Source organism: Plectrocnemia conspersa, unplaced genomic scaffold (assembly GCF_051122295.1).
Source record: "Plectrocnemia conspersa isolate PC_06_02 unplaced genomic scaffold, ASM5112229v1 ptg000006l, whole genome shotgun sequence".
NCBI lineage: Eukaryota > Metazoa > Arthropoda > Insecta > Trichoptera > Polycentropodidae > Plectrocnemia > Plectrocnemia conspersa.
Window position 1 is genome coordinate 11,647,664 of NW_028277170.1, and position 13,172 is coordinate 11,660,835.

At 31.8% G+C, this 13,172-nt stretch overlaps 1 protein-coding gene across 12 annotated transcripts in view; it reads left to right on the forward strand.

The window, feature by feature from the left end:
• Positions 1 to 13,172, forward strand: part of LOC148234236 (5'-AMP-activated protein kinase subunit gamma-1-like) — a 175,614-nt gene that overhangs the window by 150,644 nt on the left and 11,798 nt on the right. For all 12 annotated transcript variants that reach the window (XM_088188128.1, XM_088188129.1, XM_088188127.1 and 9 more), the window contains one exon: positions 9,212 to 9,260. In XM_088188128.1, the coding sequence (XP_088044254.1) occupies positions 9,212 to 9,260 (49 nt within the window). The remainder of the gene's footprint in view (positions 1 to 9,211; positions 9,261 to 13,172) is intronic.

The window sequence follows — 13,172 nt, forward strand, 5'->3', positions numbered from 1 at the left end:
AGCGAATTTATAATATTTTTACTTTGTTTTATCTCATCCACCTCATACTTCCGACCTTGCTCCGTACGACTACTATAATATATTGTAATATACACGTGTGGTACGTGCATTTATCTCTTTCATTTATTCTTGATATCATCGCATTATTGCTTATCTATTTATTGTTTGTTTTGTTGTGATAGATAAAGTGAGAGGATTTTCGGTGTACTCTCGTAAAATATCTGGATTGTAGATTTTTACGCAAAAATATCACTGGTCGTCTCTTGCACTATGCGTCAAGATCTCTCTGTGCCTCCATCGTTTTACATTTTTTCGGGCTGCTGCAGTAATATTTTATTGAATTAATATAATATTTACATGGTTATCGAATGGTATAAATGAGATCGTTATGGTCCGCCAAAAAATAAATGTTCCCCTGAGTGCCGCCTAGTTTGTGGCCAAATAAATCGGTCCCCCTCAATGTCATCTGAAATCTTTCGCTTCCTTGGTTTTTATTTCATGTATAATATTTATACTAAAGCAGCATTACACAATCTAATGTTTATTTTATACATATATGGTTGATTAGGTTTTATTATTATTATACTTCAATTCAATTTGACTCAATTTGCAGGTAATACTATTTCCTATTCTAAATACATACAGAATGAGAACGTACCAAATAAAACTGTGAACCTAGAAACAAATAAGTTATTATAATTCAGATCTGGCTTTTGGAATAACAATTCATACAATTTGAGAATATTTAGAAATGCAAATTAAAATTTGCAAAAATGTCTCAAATTATACAATACATAATAATATATATATATATTATTATATATAATAATATTTCGAATCTTTTGATAATGTTTTGAGATTTAAATATAGCTAAGAGAATGAATGAAACCATAGCAGATTTTTTTTATAAAACGTTCTATTCAATATGTTAATTAATTTTACAAACATACCATTATATACAATACATGTTGCTGTTTTATGACGACTTTCATGTTTACAATTTTGTTATTAGCTACAATATGATAAAAAATAAGAATATATAATAAAACGTTATGGTTACAATTTAAGTGAAAAATACTCATAAACCTTTTTCAATTTAAGTGGAAGAATAAAGAGAAGAAAAAAGAATTGATTAAGTGCTAATTTCAGTACATTTACCTGAAGATCTGGGACCGTTTATATGTATTCTGACTTTATAAAAATATGTGCTTATATTTCATCTTAATGTTGTTTTTACCGTAGTCTTCGATACATGAGATTAGTGGGTTAGTTTAGTTACGCGAAATATTTTTATGAAAATGACATTGATTTTTTATTGTTAGCATTTGAAGGCTATTATAAAGTTTTTTTGCCTGTATAATAAATTATTTTTATAGCTTTATTTTGCATCTATGACTTACAATTTATAAAAAATAGTATTACCGGTGTTTTACACCGGACCAGTATATGCTAAAATAGGTCTGATTATTAGTTAAAGGCGTTATTTCTATTAAATATCGGTTAGCCATTTAGAGCGAAATTCTTAAATGAGTTTATTAAAGTTAAGCTTGATTTTAAAAGTTATCCCAGGTATGTTACGCTAAATTTATATATATTCTCTCGAAATATGTATTTAAGTTTTCAAAAGACTTTTGTAATTTGTTCGCGATTGGTTTAAGACAGTTAGGATTTATTAAATAACTGTATGTTAAACGTACATAAATAAACGTTTATTTTTTTAATTTCGAAATATCTTGTAAACAAAATAAAGAGAAACAGCCCGAGCAAAGTACTACAGCTGGAATTTTACGCGGCATCGTTTGGTCATTATCTAGTGAAAAAAACATAGCTTCTACTTCTCAGGTGAGCGTTTTAACCGTAGCAGATAGTCGAGGGTTATATGTATGGTTTGTGTATTCATGAGTTATGTCAAAAATATAAGAGTACATTTTTGCTGTCGGTCGAGAAATCAACATGAAAATTTTTTAATTTTGTCTTAAACTCGGCAAAAATACCACCGAAACGTACGAAATGATGCGCAAAGTGTATGTAGTGGAAGGTCCTTGTGGCCACGCCCTCCTACGGTCGCATCAGGCTCAGGAGCTTCAGCCCATGAGCGGCCGGATATTACCTAGCCCGGCTTTCGCACCTGCATAGCCTGCATATGTCGTCACGAGAGACAACCTGGACGGGTAGATAGACGTGATTTAGTTGCTGATGGTCACGGAAGTGTATGTAGTAAATGTCCAGTACGTTCAATGGGCTTAAAGTTGTTTGGCTGACTTCTTGATGGTCGTGCAGACCTTGAAGACAATGAACACGCACCGCCGCCAAAAAAGTCTCACATCGAAAGAAACATTGAGAAGGTGAAGGAAATTCTTCGTTCCGATCGCTGTGTGTCTGGGAGAACATCTGTGCCATCCTTAAAAGCACTGCCTACCGCATTTTGACCGAAGATTTGAAGACCGCTTCGTATCGCACACTCTGACTAATGAACGGCTGATATTGGACCCGGAATGCATTTCAAGCACTGTAATGATGAGATGTGGTGTTATTACAATAACAGTATGAGCAACTCACAAAGAAATTTGGAAGGAAAGACGAAAGCGCGCATGCAGAAGAGCCAAGTCTTTGCTCACCGTTTTTTTTATTCAAATGATGTGATTCACAAAGAATCTGTGCCAATTGATCTGAATCGCTTGTGGGCCATAATTTATCGAGTTCGACCAGAATACCGAGCCCATGGCAGTTGGTTTTGTTGCATGATAATGCATCAGCGCACAAAGTGAAGATTGTACACGAATTCTTGGACAATAAAGTTCTCAGCACCCTCCGCATTCACCTGATTTGGCTTCCTGTGACTTCTGGTTATTCCAAAAAATTTAGTTTGGACACTGTGGGGTTCTTATTTGTATACTCGCGCAGTAAATCACCATAACTACGATAATTACAGATCACGATAATAGTCCCCGTAATGTCCAGAGGTTTTTTTTTCAGATTTGGACATATGCCGTTTGATACATGACCACTCGCGAATCATCAAACTCGGTGTTATTCGCTCTGAATATTTACTGTACGTTTCTCACCGCGTGCTATTATCGCTTTCGGTTCGGACACTTTACAATCGCGCCATCTGTGCGGTAAGCAATCGCATATAATTTGCTCCGATATCCACCGATAGCGCGCTATCGTAATCCGTCTACTGCGCGACATGGTCGCCGTCCAGAAGTGCTGCTCTGATAATCCGCCACCATGATACCCGAAGCCATGGTCCAGGAGTTGACCGGGGTCATCAACTCCTGGGCGATGAGTCAGCCTTCGCGGCAGAGCAAGGGCCCCACACAGAGCCGAATTTCACGCAAGATGTCCACCCCGGACAAAAGCAAGCCCCGGAGCCGCCGCTCCGGAACGCCCGGAAGAAAACTATCAGTGCCCACCATGTATATGAAGGCCTCGGAAACGCCGAAAGAGTTCTGGTCGGATGAAGAGTCGCCCAACCCGCCGAAGAAACCGACGCCCCAAATCGTCGTGATAAAGGCCGACTCGTCGCCCAACAGCCCCAAGGCGTTGCGACCGAGGGAGTCGCTCCCCACGATCAAGGGCTGGCTCGATGTGTCGGGCGTACGCGTGAGAAAATTTTCGACTCCAGTCACCCAATTGGATATGAAAAGGTCACACGTGCAAAACATCACCAAGTACGCGCTCGACCCCAAGTCGGAGATCATCAGGAAACTGTCGCTGGTATCTAGATGTGACGTTTTTTATTATTATTATTATTTGCTCTGAACTGCAGTGTCAGGTTTATCTAATAGCGCCGATATTCGTATCGATAGATAGTGGATCAATTGTTATAGTTTTTCAATCGACGTTAGCAAGGTCACTGTTTGTTTTTTCCAATTAAAAGGCCACTTCTCAACTTTGGCGATTTGTTTATAATATTTATTGCTTAAAAATATTCAATAATATTGGAATTTTAAAATTGAAATTTAATTGAACGCGTAGTGAAAATATGCTTGTATTTTCAGAGACTGCTGGCCGAGTAGTGTATACTTATTATGTTTATTACAGAAAAATTTCCATTTTATTTTACACTGACAGTATTTTAAATTGGGGTGTTATATCTTTTGAATATTATAAGCCGCATCCCAAAAAAATATTGTCAATGGCATATAAAATTGAATCACTATTTTTGATTACAGTTTAACCCATATTATCCATGAATGGATTACAAGTTTACTTTTTACACAAAATACAATAACATACTGATATCAATATCTGACTTATTTAAGGATATAGAGATGCTTTCAAGATATTAATAAATTTGATTTGTTTGGAAATTAAATTTGAAAAGTTATTTTTCGAAATATTTTTTTCCAAATCTGTGTTAATTTTTTATACATTTCTTGCAATTTATTAAATTTTGAAAGAAAATAAACATATTGCCTTTCAATTATTATTTTTTGCTTAAGAAACATAATTCTTTATTTTTTAACAAAAAATAGTCGTTTTTTTTTTAATGAAGCGCTTTTTTAAATCATTTATATTTCACCAGTTTTATTTAGTTACAGTTTAGAAATCGTGCTAAAAATAATAATAATATTTCTAAATTGATACGCGTGCCGCGAGGTGAACACTCCTGATTTAAAATATAGTTTTTCATATTTCTCATTCATTACAAGATACATGAGCAAGTATATTAAATTTTGCAAACTTCCTCGTATTTCTTAGTACTGTTGACATAGTCTTACTACGGCATTTTTTTAAGACAGCTGATTTTTTAAGTCCTAAAAAATCTCGTAGTATTATATTTTTTATGTTTGCTTTTGTCTTATTAAAAAGACACGAGATAAACAAATGTACATGTTCTTCTGCCATTTTAAAAATACATTTTTAAGTGTTGTTTTATGATTCAAAATATGCTCTCAATTTAATAAAATAGATTCATATTTACAGACGTTTGTTTTTGTTTGCTGCACCAAATTATTTTACTCGGTTAATAATAATATTTATTATGAGACTAGTTGAGCTAGCTTAAGTAAAACTGCAATAGCATAAGCAGTATCTAAATATAATAGATCGAACCTTACTAGGAAAATATGAAAAAAAAGCTGTACTTCGGTCGCCCTATAACATGTACTACATATACGATTGCAGCAATGATCAATTTAGTTCAGAAAATGCAATAGTATAAATCCAATGCAATCTAATGAATAAATTTAATATATGAATCATCGACCGTGACCGGTCGAACTTTCGGTCATTGGACTGAGTTATTGTCGACTAAATTGATGCAATGTTCTTGAATGAAATATTCTGGGTTAATGTAAATCAAATTATTAATACCATAATAATAACACTAATGAATTTCATAGTAAAAATATTTACAAACTTTAAATTAAGTAGACTTGGGACAAAAAATTAAATGTTTTAAGATATTAAAAAAAAAAACGCTTAAAACTTACATGATAAGAGATTCATACATAATTTAAGTATCCAATTTTAGACTTTTTTTAGATTATTTTTCCGTTATATTTGTGTTTTTTTTTTGTAATATAATTTAAACAACGATTTTACCTTAACATTGTTGTTTTGTTTTTTTAATGGTACTTCCACGTAAATACGTATTTCGTATTGTTATTGCCATATTTTGTTTATTTGCCATGTTTAATATATTTTTTATTTATATACATACATATTATATTAATAAAATTCACTATGAATACATCGATTTACTCTTGAGAGATCAATACGCTTAGAAAGGAATATAATTTGTTTTGAATATACTGTGCTAAAATTGTCTTTATATCAGATGTAATTATATTTATATTCCGTATATTAATTATATCTATGTTCATCTGTGTGCCACCAATGTTTTTCCGGCGGTATAAATACACCTAAAATGTTTTTTTATATATTTTGTATAAAGTCATGATGATCAGATTTGTAATAAATTAATAAATCAATAGATCAATATGAATTTGGAGAGCTCATTTTTAATTATGGTATTTTTGGATCGGTATGACTTTGCATTCAAATAGATGGAAAAGCTGAGATTAATTTATTTAATAAACATATATAAATTACCACATATTTATAGAAATGTATATGCTATCAGGCGTTGGAGTTAAAATGGCAGGTCTTGGAAGTCGAAGAGTCATTACTATCTAGCGTGCGTCCTTTCCAAACAAAGAGTAGTTTTTCGACGGTGCTTATGGATGATTAAAATAATGGAACCCTTCGTAACATACTATATAAATAATATGGCACATATGTGCTCCATAATGATTATTATTTATTACTGAATATAGCGTTTTTAGATATTTAAATATTTTTTATGAAATTTAATTGAAACAAGTTTGAAAACTTGAAGCTATATAAAGTAAATGATATGTGTATTCAATAGTATATGGGTTTTATTTATATTAATATAATCTAATATACATTCAACTTACTTTTATAAACGGAAGTGGAAAGATTTTAACTTGTGTGGTATTGCAGATTATATGTGTATATCTCACTGTCGCATCAAAACCACTTGTTAAATCAGTAAAATGTTACAGTAAGATACGATTTACGAATATCTTAGTGTATATTATATAGATTTAAACTTTATATTTACCTGAAAAACATCCCCGTACCCATCTTCAAAGTATTGATTTGTAGCAGGACGTTTTTATATATGTTTTGCTACCTGATACTGGAGATCTTTCTATTAATATGAATACGATTTAATTTGTTTATTTCATTGAGCGTTCCTTTCGCCGTCTTGAATTGAGCAAGTTGCAAAGACAAATTGACGATAATTTTGAGAGCACCGCTAATTGCTCGTTCATATCGCTGTTTACGCACGCAGTACTTCTCGAAAGACACTTATTTAATTATTTTTTTGATCCGGCTAATCATAAAGAGTTTTTTCTATATAATTTGATCAATTTACACAAATTTCGACTGGTGAATGCATTATTGCGTCGTTGCGCTGTTAACCTTTTACACTGACTTCGCGCATTATTATTGACTCACGAGAAACCACTGTGCTGAAATACATTTCTTAGTATTTTTAATGCCACTTGTATAGCAAGAGAGGAAACTTGTCAGAAATAATAATCTTAAGGCGCTTAATGAGAATCTTCAAGTTCGTTTAGTTTGCCGCGTGTATAATGTTGTAAATTTTAATCTACGTCTTCTACGAATGCCCTCAATGATCATAATAATGAAATGAAAGCAGTATTCCACCATTTTTCATCCCATTTGGCATATTAATATGATGGCTGGAGTTGACGTTTACGCGGTAGCTGTTATTAATAGTATTTAAGCGGTAATTAAACAACAACCTATTCATATTTTCGCTTAACCATATATTTGTTTTTGTTTTAAATTATTTCGGTATATTAATATAAATTCTGTTTTTAGTTAAATGCGCTAATTTTAATATACAAAAAATACGGAACTTTTAATGATAGATATAGAAAAAGCTTTCGACACAGTATGGCATGACGATTTAATTTATAAAATAAACAAAAACAAAACCTCCTGACTATCTGATACGCTAAATACGCTAATACCTTAAAAAGTAGAAGCAATTTTTATCTATGTACGCTGACAACTAGTGCTTACGGTCTTAAACCGATCGCGATCAAATTACAAACATTTTTTGAAATATTTAATAAATATTTTAAAAGGCGGAAAATTAAAATCAACCGAATTAAAACCTAAACAATTATTTTCACAAAACGTAGACAAACTTTATCACCACCTCTCTAAGTGAAGAGGGTTATAACGTAAAATAGAAAACAAGCTTTAAATACCTGCACCTGGACTGGCTTAAATAATAAACATATTTCGGAACTTAGCTCTAAAGGCTTTCTTCCATTGCGGACCTTAAAATGATATTTAATAGAAAAAGCGAAATATATATTTTTTTTATTATATATGCCTGTCCAATGTAGAGTAACACCAGTAATACTATTTTTTTTCTAAATTATATAATAAAAAAAAACTATAAAAATAATATATAATACACATTTTTATACTAATCTTAAAACATGCATATTATTCTTCAAATACCAACAATTAAATAACGTTGTCATTTTCATACCAGAAAATATTATAATGCCTGCACTAAGCTGAGATAGAACGAGTAACTCGGTTCAATTTCAGTATGCGCGTAGGCGTCCTATGGTCAACACGCATGACGAGCGCTGCATCGTGGTCACGTGGTCAAATTATAATACCACATGTTTATTGGGGACTTCAACAGACTCTTACTGACATCTTTGAATATTTTAGGGCACCAAAAGGGCTTAATTATATTTTTGATTGTATATTCTTCTAACAGATGTCGTTATTATATTTTTTTTTCATATAAAATTAAATAATTAAAAAATAATTAGTGGCACTTGATTTTGTTTAAAAAAAAATCGTTTCGTATATCCTTACGTATTTTCCTAGATCGGTGTATATAAATGTCACACCATAACGAATTCTTATTTAGAATCGATGGCGACAAATTCTAGGATAGTCACAGATGTGGTGTTCGTATTCTGAAGTATCATTTTTATGCCCTATGGTATTTTGCAAAAGCCGACAAAGATTTTGCGTAAATTGAATATTTACGACTGAAAAGTTTTCACTGATTTTGTATTGGTGAGTGCCCACACAAACTTTTATAATTATCAGTAGCGTAATTTTAATAATGTGACAATTTTAAAATTGCGATTATTTAGCATATTTTTCGATTGCTATGCCAGCAGACGCCATGCAGACGTCATTCATGGCCGACGTCCGGACGGCATATGAAATTTGTGGCAGTGTGGCCGCTACTCGGAAGTCGGCGACCTCGGCCGACTTCAGTTGAACTTCGGTTCGGACAACTTCCAGAGAGTGTAGTTCAAGCATAAAAATATCTCGCAAAACCACACTAACCCACTAATCTCATGTATCGGTGACTACGATAAAAACAACCTTAAATTTAAATACCAGCAAAAAATACCAAAGCACACATAAAACACATCAATAATTCCTGTTCTCCAATGAAATATTCTCAAATTATCACTTAATTTATTGTTTTTTTTTCCGCTTAAATTGTAGAACTTTATTTTACTTTTTCTTAAATTATAAATATAAACGTTTTATTTTATATTCTTACTAATAATAAAGAGATTAAAATGTATTTTGTATTCGTATTTTTGTTATATTGTACTGCTTGTTTATTTTTGATTCTTTTTAATTTCAGCTACCCGTTGTGACGCCATTCCTGAGAAACGTCGACGTTGCTGATCTGGGTAAGTTTATCACATTTTATTACCATTGCGTTAATCATTAATTGTTGTTCATATAAAAATACAAATGAGTCACTTAATAACACAGGAAAACCTAATAAGATCATTATAATTGGAATTAATTAAAAAATCTTAACCCGAAGTAAAATTTGTTCTAATTCTAATTTATATCGGACGTCAGTATTTTATGGTCTATAATGTACAATTGAACTAACACAATATGCTTTGTTTCAATCTATTTTTAACATAAAGTGATAAAATAGAAAGGCTATTTTCGTTTTTGTATTTTGATTTTCATCTGGGCAGCACCTGCTGAGTAAATTTGGATAACCGCAAAAAGCAATCGCCTATTGATTTAATAACAGATGGGGACAGTGAGGCGAATTAGGTTATAAAATCCTATATTATCATTCACAGTTTATGTAAACATGATTAGTCTACTAGTGTCAATGTTTACAAATCTGACATGATATTAACATTTAGTCTATATGACACCGTAATAAATTATCTTTTAATCAACTTAAAATTACACTAAATAATAAATATTTTTTATATAATGATAATATAAATAATAATAACTAACCTATTGTAGGTTATTTTACATCCAGGTATCATTGTGCCATCGCAATATATAAAAAAATCCCTAATTATTTCAACCTTGAGGACGCATTAAGATTACGCACATCAAATCTAAACAGATAAGTGAAGCCGGTAGTGACACAACAATCGTTAATTTTGATTTTCTATAATCCATTCATTAAGTTGCAAAAGAAGTTTTATTTACCAGATATACGAGAACGCTGTCATCTCGCGTTATTTGCGCGATATACATGTTAAATGCAGATAAAAAATGTATAATAACACTAACTGCGTATATCATTCGCGCGGTTTAAACGCGGAAACGCCCGTGTCGTGTTAAGGTCTTAAGGTCTAAAAACGTCCGAGGAAAGACTCTTCAAGGTTTTTCATTATAACTTTACGAGCATTTGGTCAAAACTAATTAATCATCTCTATAAATAATTCACATCTTAATAGTCCAAGAGTGACATGTAAATAATAAGCTGGCTTTCAAAACTAACGTTAAGTATAATTGAAGGGCTTAAGGTAGAAGCGTGGTGACAGTCTTTCTCGTTTAATTTTAAACTTGTATAGTTCACTGTGAGCTTTTACCACAGCTTTAACATTAAATAGTGAGTGCGATCTTGATAACATGATTAAATAGATACAGATTTAATTATAATTGACATGTGGGTTATTTTAAATTATGTCACTTCGTTAGGTACATTTTTACTAGAAGTTTTGATATATGTTCAAAATATTGATTTAAACTTCTATTTGTTATATATTTATACCTTGATTAAGGGATTAAGAAAAAACATTTTTTTTAAATACTCTAAATCAAACATATTCGCTTCCATAAGTGTAGCGCATGGATTACATCATGGGGCTTACTCCCACTCCTTGCACTTGACCTACATCTGGAACCTCTACCACTGCTCATGTAGTTGATTTTCGGAGTGCATGCGTGTCGCTGAAAATTTTGCTCGTTTAATTTATAATTTAAAGAAACGTTAAAAAGTACACGTGAATACTATTCGATCATTTTATCACATATTCGTTCTATGCCTCGATTCACGCGATAATTCCTGGAACGTATCTACCGCGTAAATCGAGGAATGAGTATATATCGATTTCGTTTTTAAATTTCATATGCATGTCTGATTTTAGAATACTAGTATTTTATTATACATTCATCTTCATGGCTGCTTATATTGCCAAGCAACGTTTGTCTGAACTTTTTATTGGGAATCATAATATTTATTATTATTTATTGTCAAAAACATAACAGGACTACTGATCTTTTGCTACAAAATATCCACCCATTAGGTTTTAAAACTGCTAGATTCTAGCAGCTAGGAGATAATATTTATATTCATACATGTCTCACAGTATGGTTACATTCAATGACTTAATAAATTAGTAAGATTCGTTCAGGTAAAATAATTGTCACAGGTATATGTATTTTTGTTATGTATATTATACAGATTGCAATTTAAGTGGTTTTACTGGATGAAAACTTTCTGTTGCTTATATATATTATTTTCGTAAATTTCCATTTTAAATTTAATGCTTCTGTACTATTACATACTCGTAGATTTTACGCAGCTTAGTTGAATTTCTAATGTTGATGAAAGTAATTTTCACTATTTCATTACAATTAACAAATATCATTTTGTATTAAAGAATATCATATTATTCATTTTATTTGATTAGTCGAAAAATAAATATTAGATTAATATCAAGCAACTTATCGGAGTAATCCGTGAAATTGCTTAATTTTTACAAACGTTAACGAATCAAGTAAACATTATTTAGAAAATAGTGCGTTTCGAATAATGTTAACAATGCGTTTCGAATAATGTTAACAAATAACGTGGGAACCACTTTCGAAATTCTAGAGACCAGCGAGGTTATATGTATTATTTAATATGTAGCAGACAATTTTGTTTGTACCATTTATTCTTCGTATATTTGTAACCAATCAATTCACGACAAAAGTAACGCCAGATCGATATTTAAGCAATCATCGAATCTCTGATTCTTTCATCATCGCTGCGATGGAACTTTGATACCACAAGTGCTATGTTGTTCAATCAGCATCTGTCTCTTTCTAGAATCCTTTGCGACTCATTCTTTCTTCTCCATTTTAGTTATTGATCTCTCTTATATGCTGCATAACAGCTTTTGAACGCAATTGCCTCCAAATAATCTAATATGATCACAATCAGTAGATAGTCTTTAACAAAAACATTTCACTAGTCCACTTCGCCGAATAAGTCTGTCATATACAGTTAAACTATTTCATTGTTTTACCGATGTCTTTCTAAAAAGATGGTGAGGGGTGGAAATTAGGCACAGGTTGTACTGCTGCAGTAGTTGCTTATTGAAGTATTAGGTATAATAGTTACATAGTTATTGCATGGTATGAATGAGATCTGCGAACGAGGCGCCGCCGGTCGTTGTCTTTGCGTCGTGGTCAACCAAAGAATTATATTGCTCAGAGTGCTGCCTTGTGGTCAAATAATTCGGCCCTCCTATCTGCTTTTTAAAAAGAGTTGAAATGCAATAAACGTGGTTTATATTACACTCTTATTGTAGTTGGCTTAAAACTGGCAATAACGATAGATTTTTTATGTGTACTTGTAAATGTGTTTACTTGATAGTTGATAGTTTTTATAAAATTTGTTAGAATAACTTTTTTTATTATGTATTTTGTGTTTCGATTTGTTCTGACCTATTTTTTATACAAGACAAACTAATTTAGTTTATAATTTATATTTAAAAAAAATTGAGTCACGTTCACGTACAGTTTGTATACTTATGTTTATGTATACGTCAAGTCATGAAGCCTTGGCCTTGTCTGCGTCTGAAGGATTTATCGTCTCTGAAGCGGGTTGAACTTTACAATAGCTGATCATGTTTGGAACGAATTTGATAAACATAAAGATCGGATCCATAATAGGGTTTGTTTTATGCAGATTTGCATAAAAATTAAATAACTAAACATAAATTAACCTTGTTCGAATTATTAAACTGATTAAAATATTATCTTTGCGTCTTAAATAATAAATATAAAAACGTAAGACAAACTTCACAAAAGTTTTTGAGATTTAGCGTTTAACGTTAATAGACATTTTGTTTCGTTAAACGAACGAATTTTGCGAATTTCAGCCATAGTAGACACGTCGTTAAACATTCTACTCACAAATGTTTTTCGTAGGCGTAAAAGCAAAATAAAAGCGCATCAAGACCATAGATTTGAGAGCGGCACTAATCACTCGGGTATATTGAAAGAGCAAACTGCTCAAATATACAAACTGTTTCAGTCTAAGATTTTCGAATATATAGTTGAAA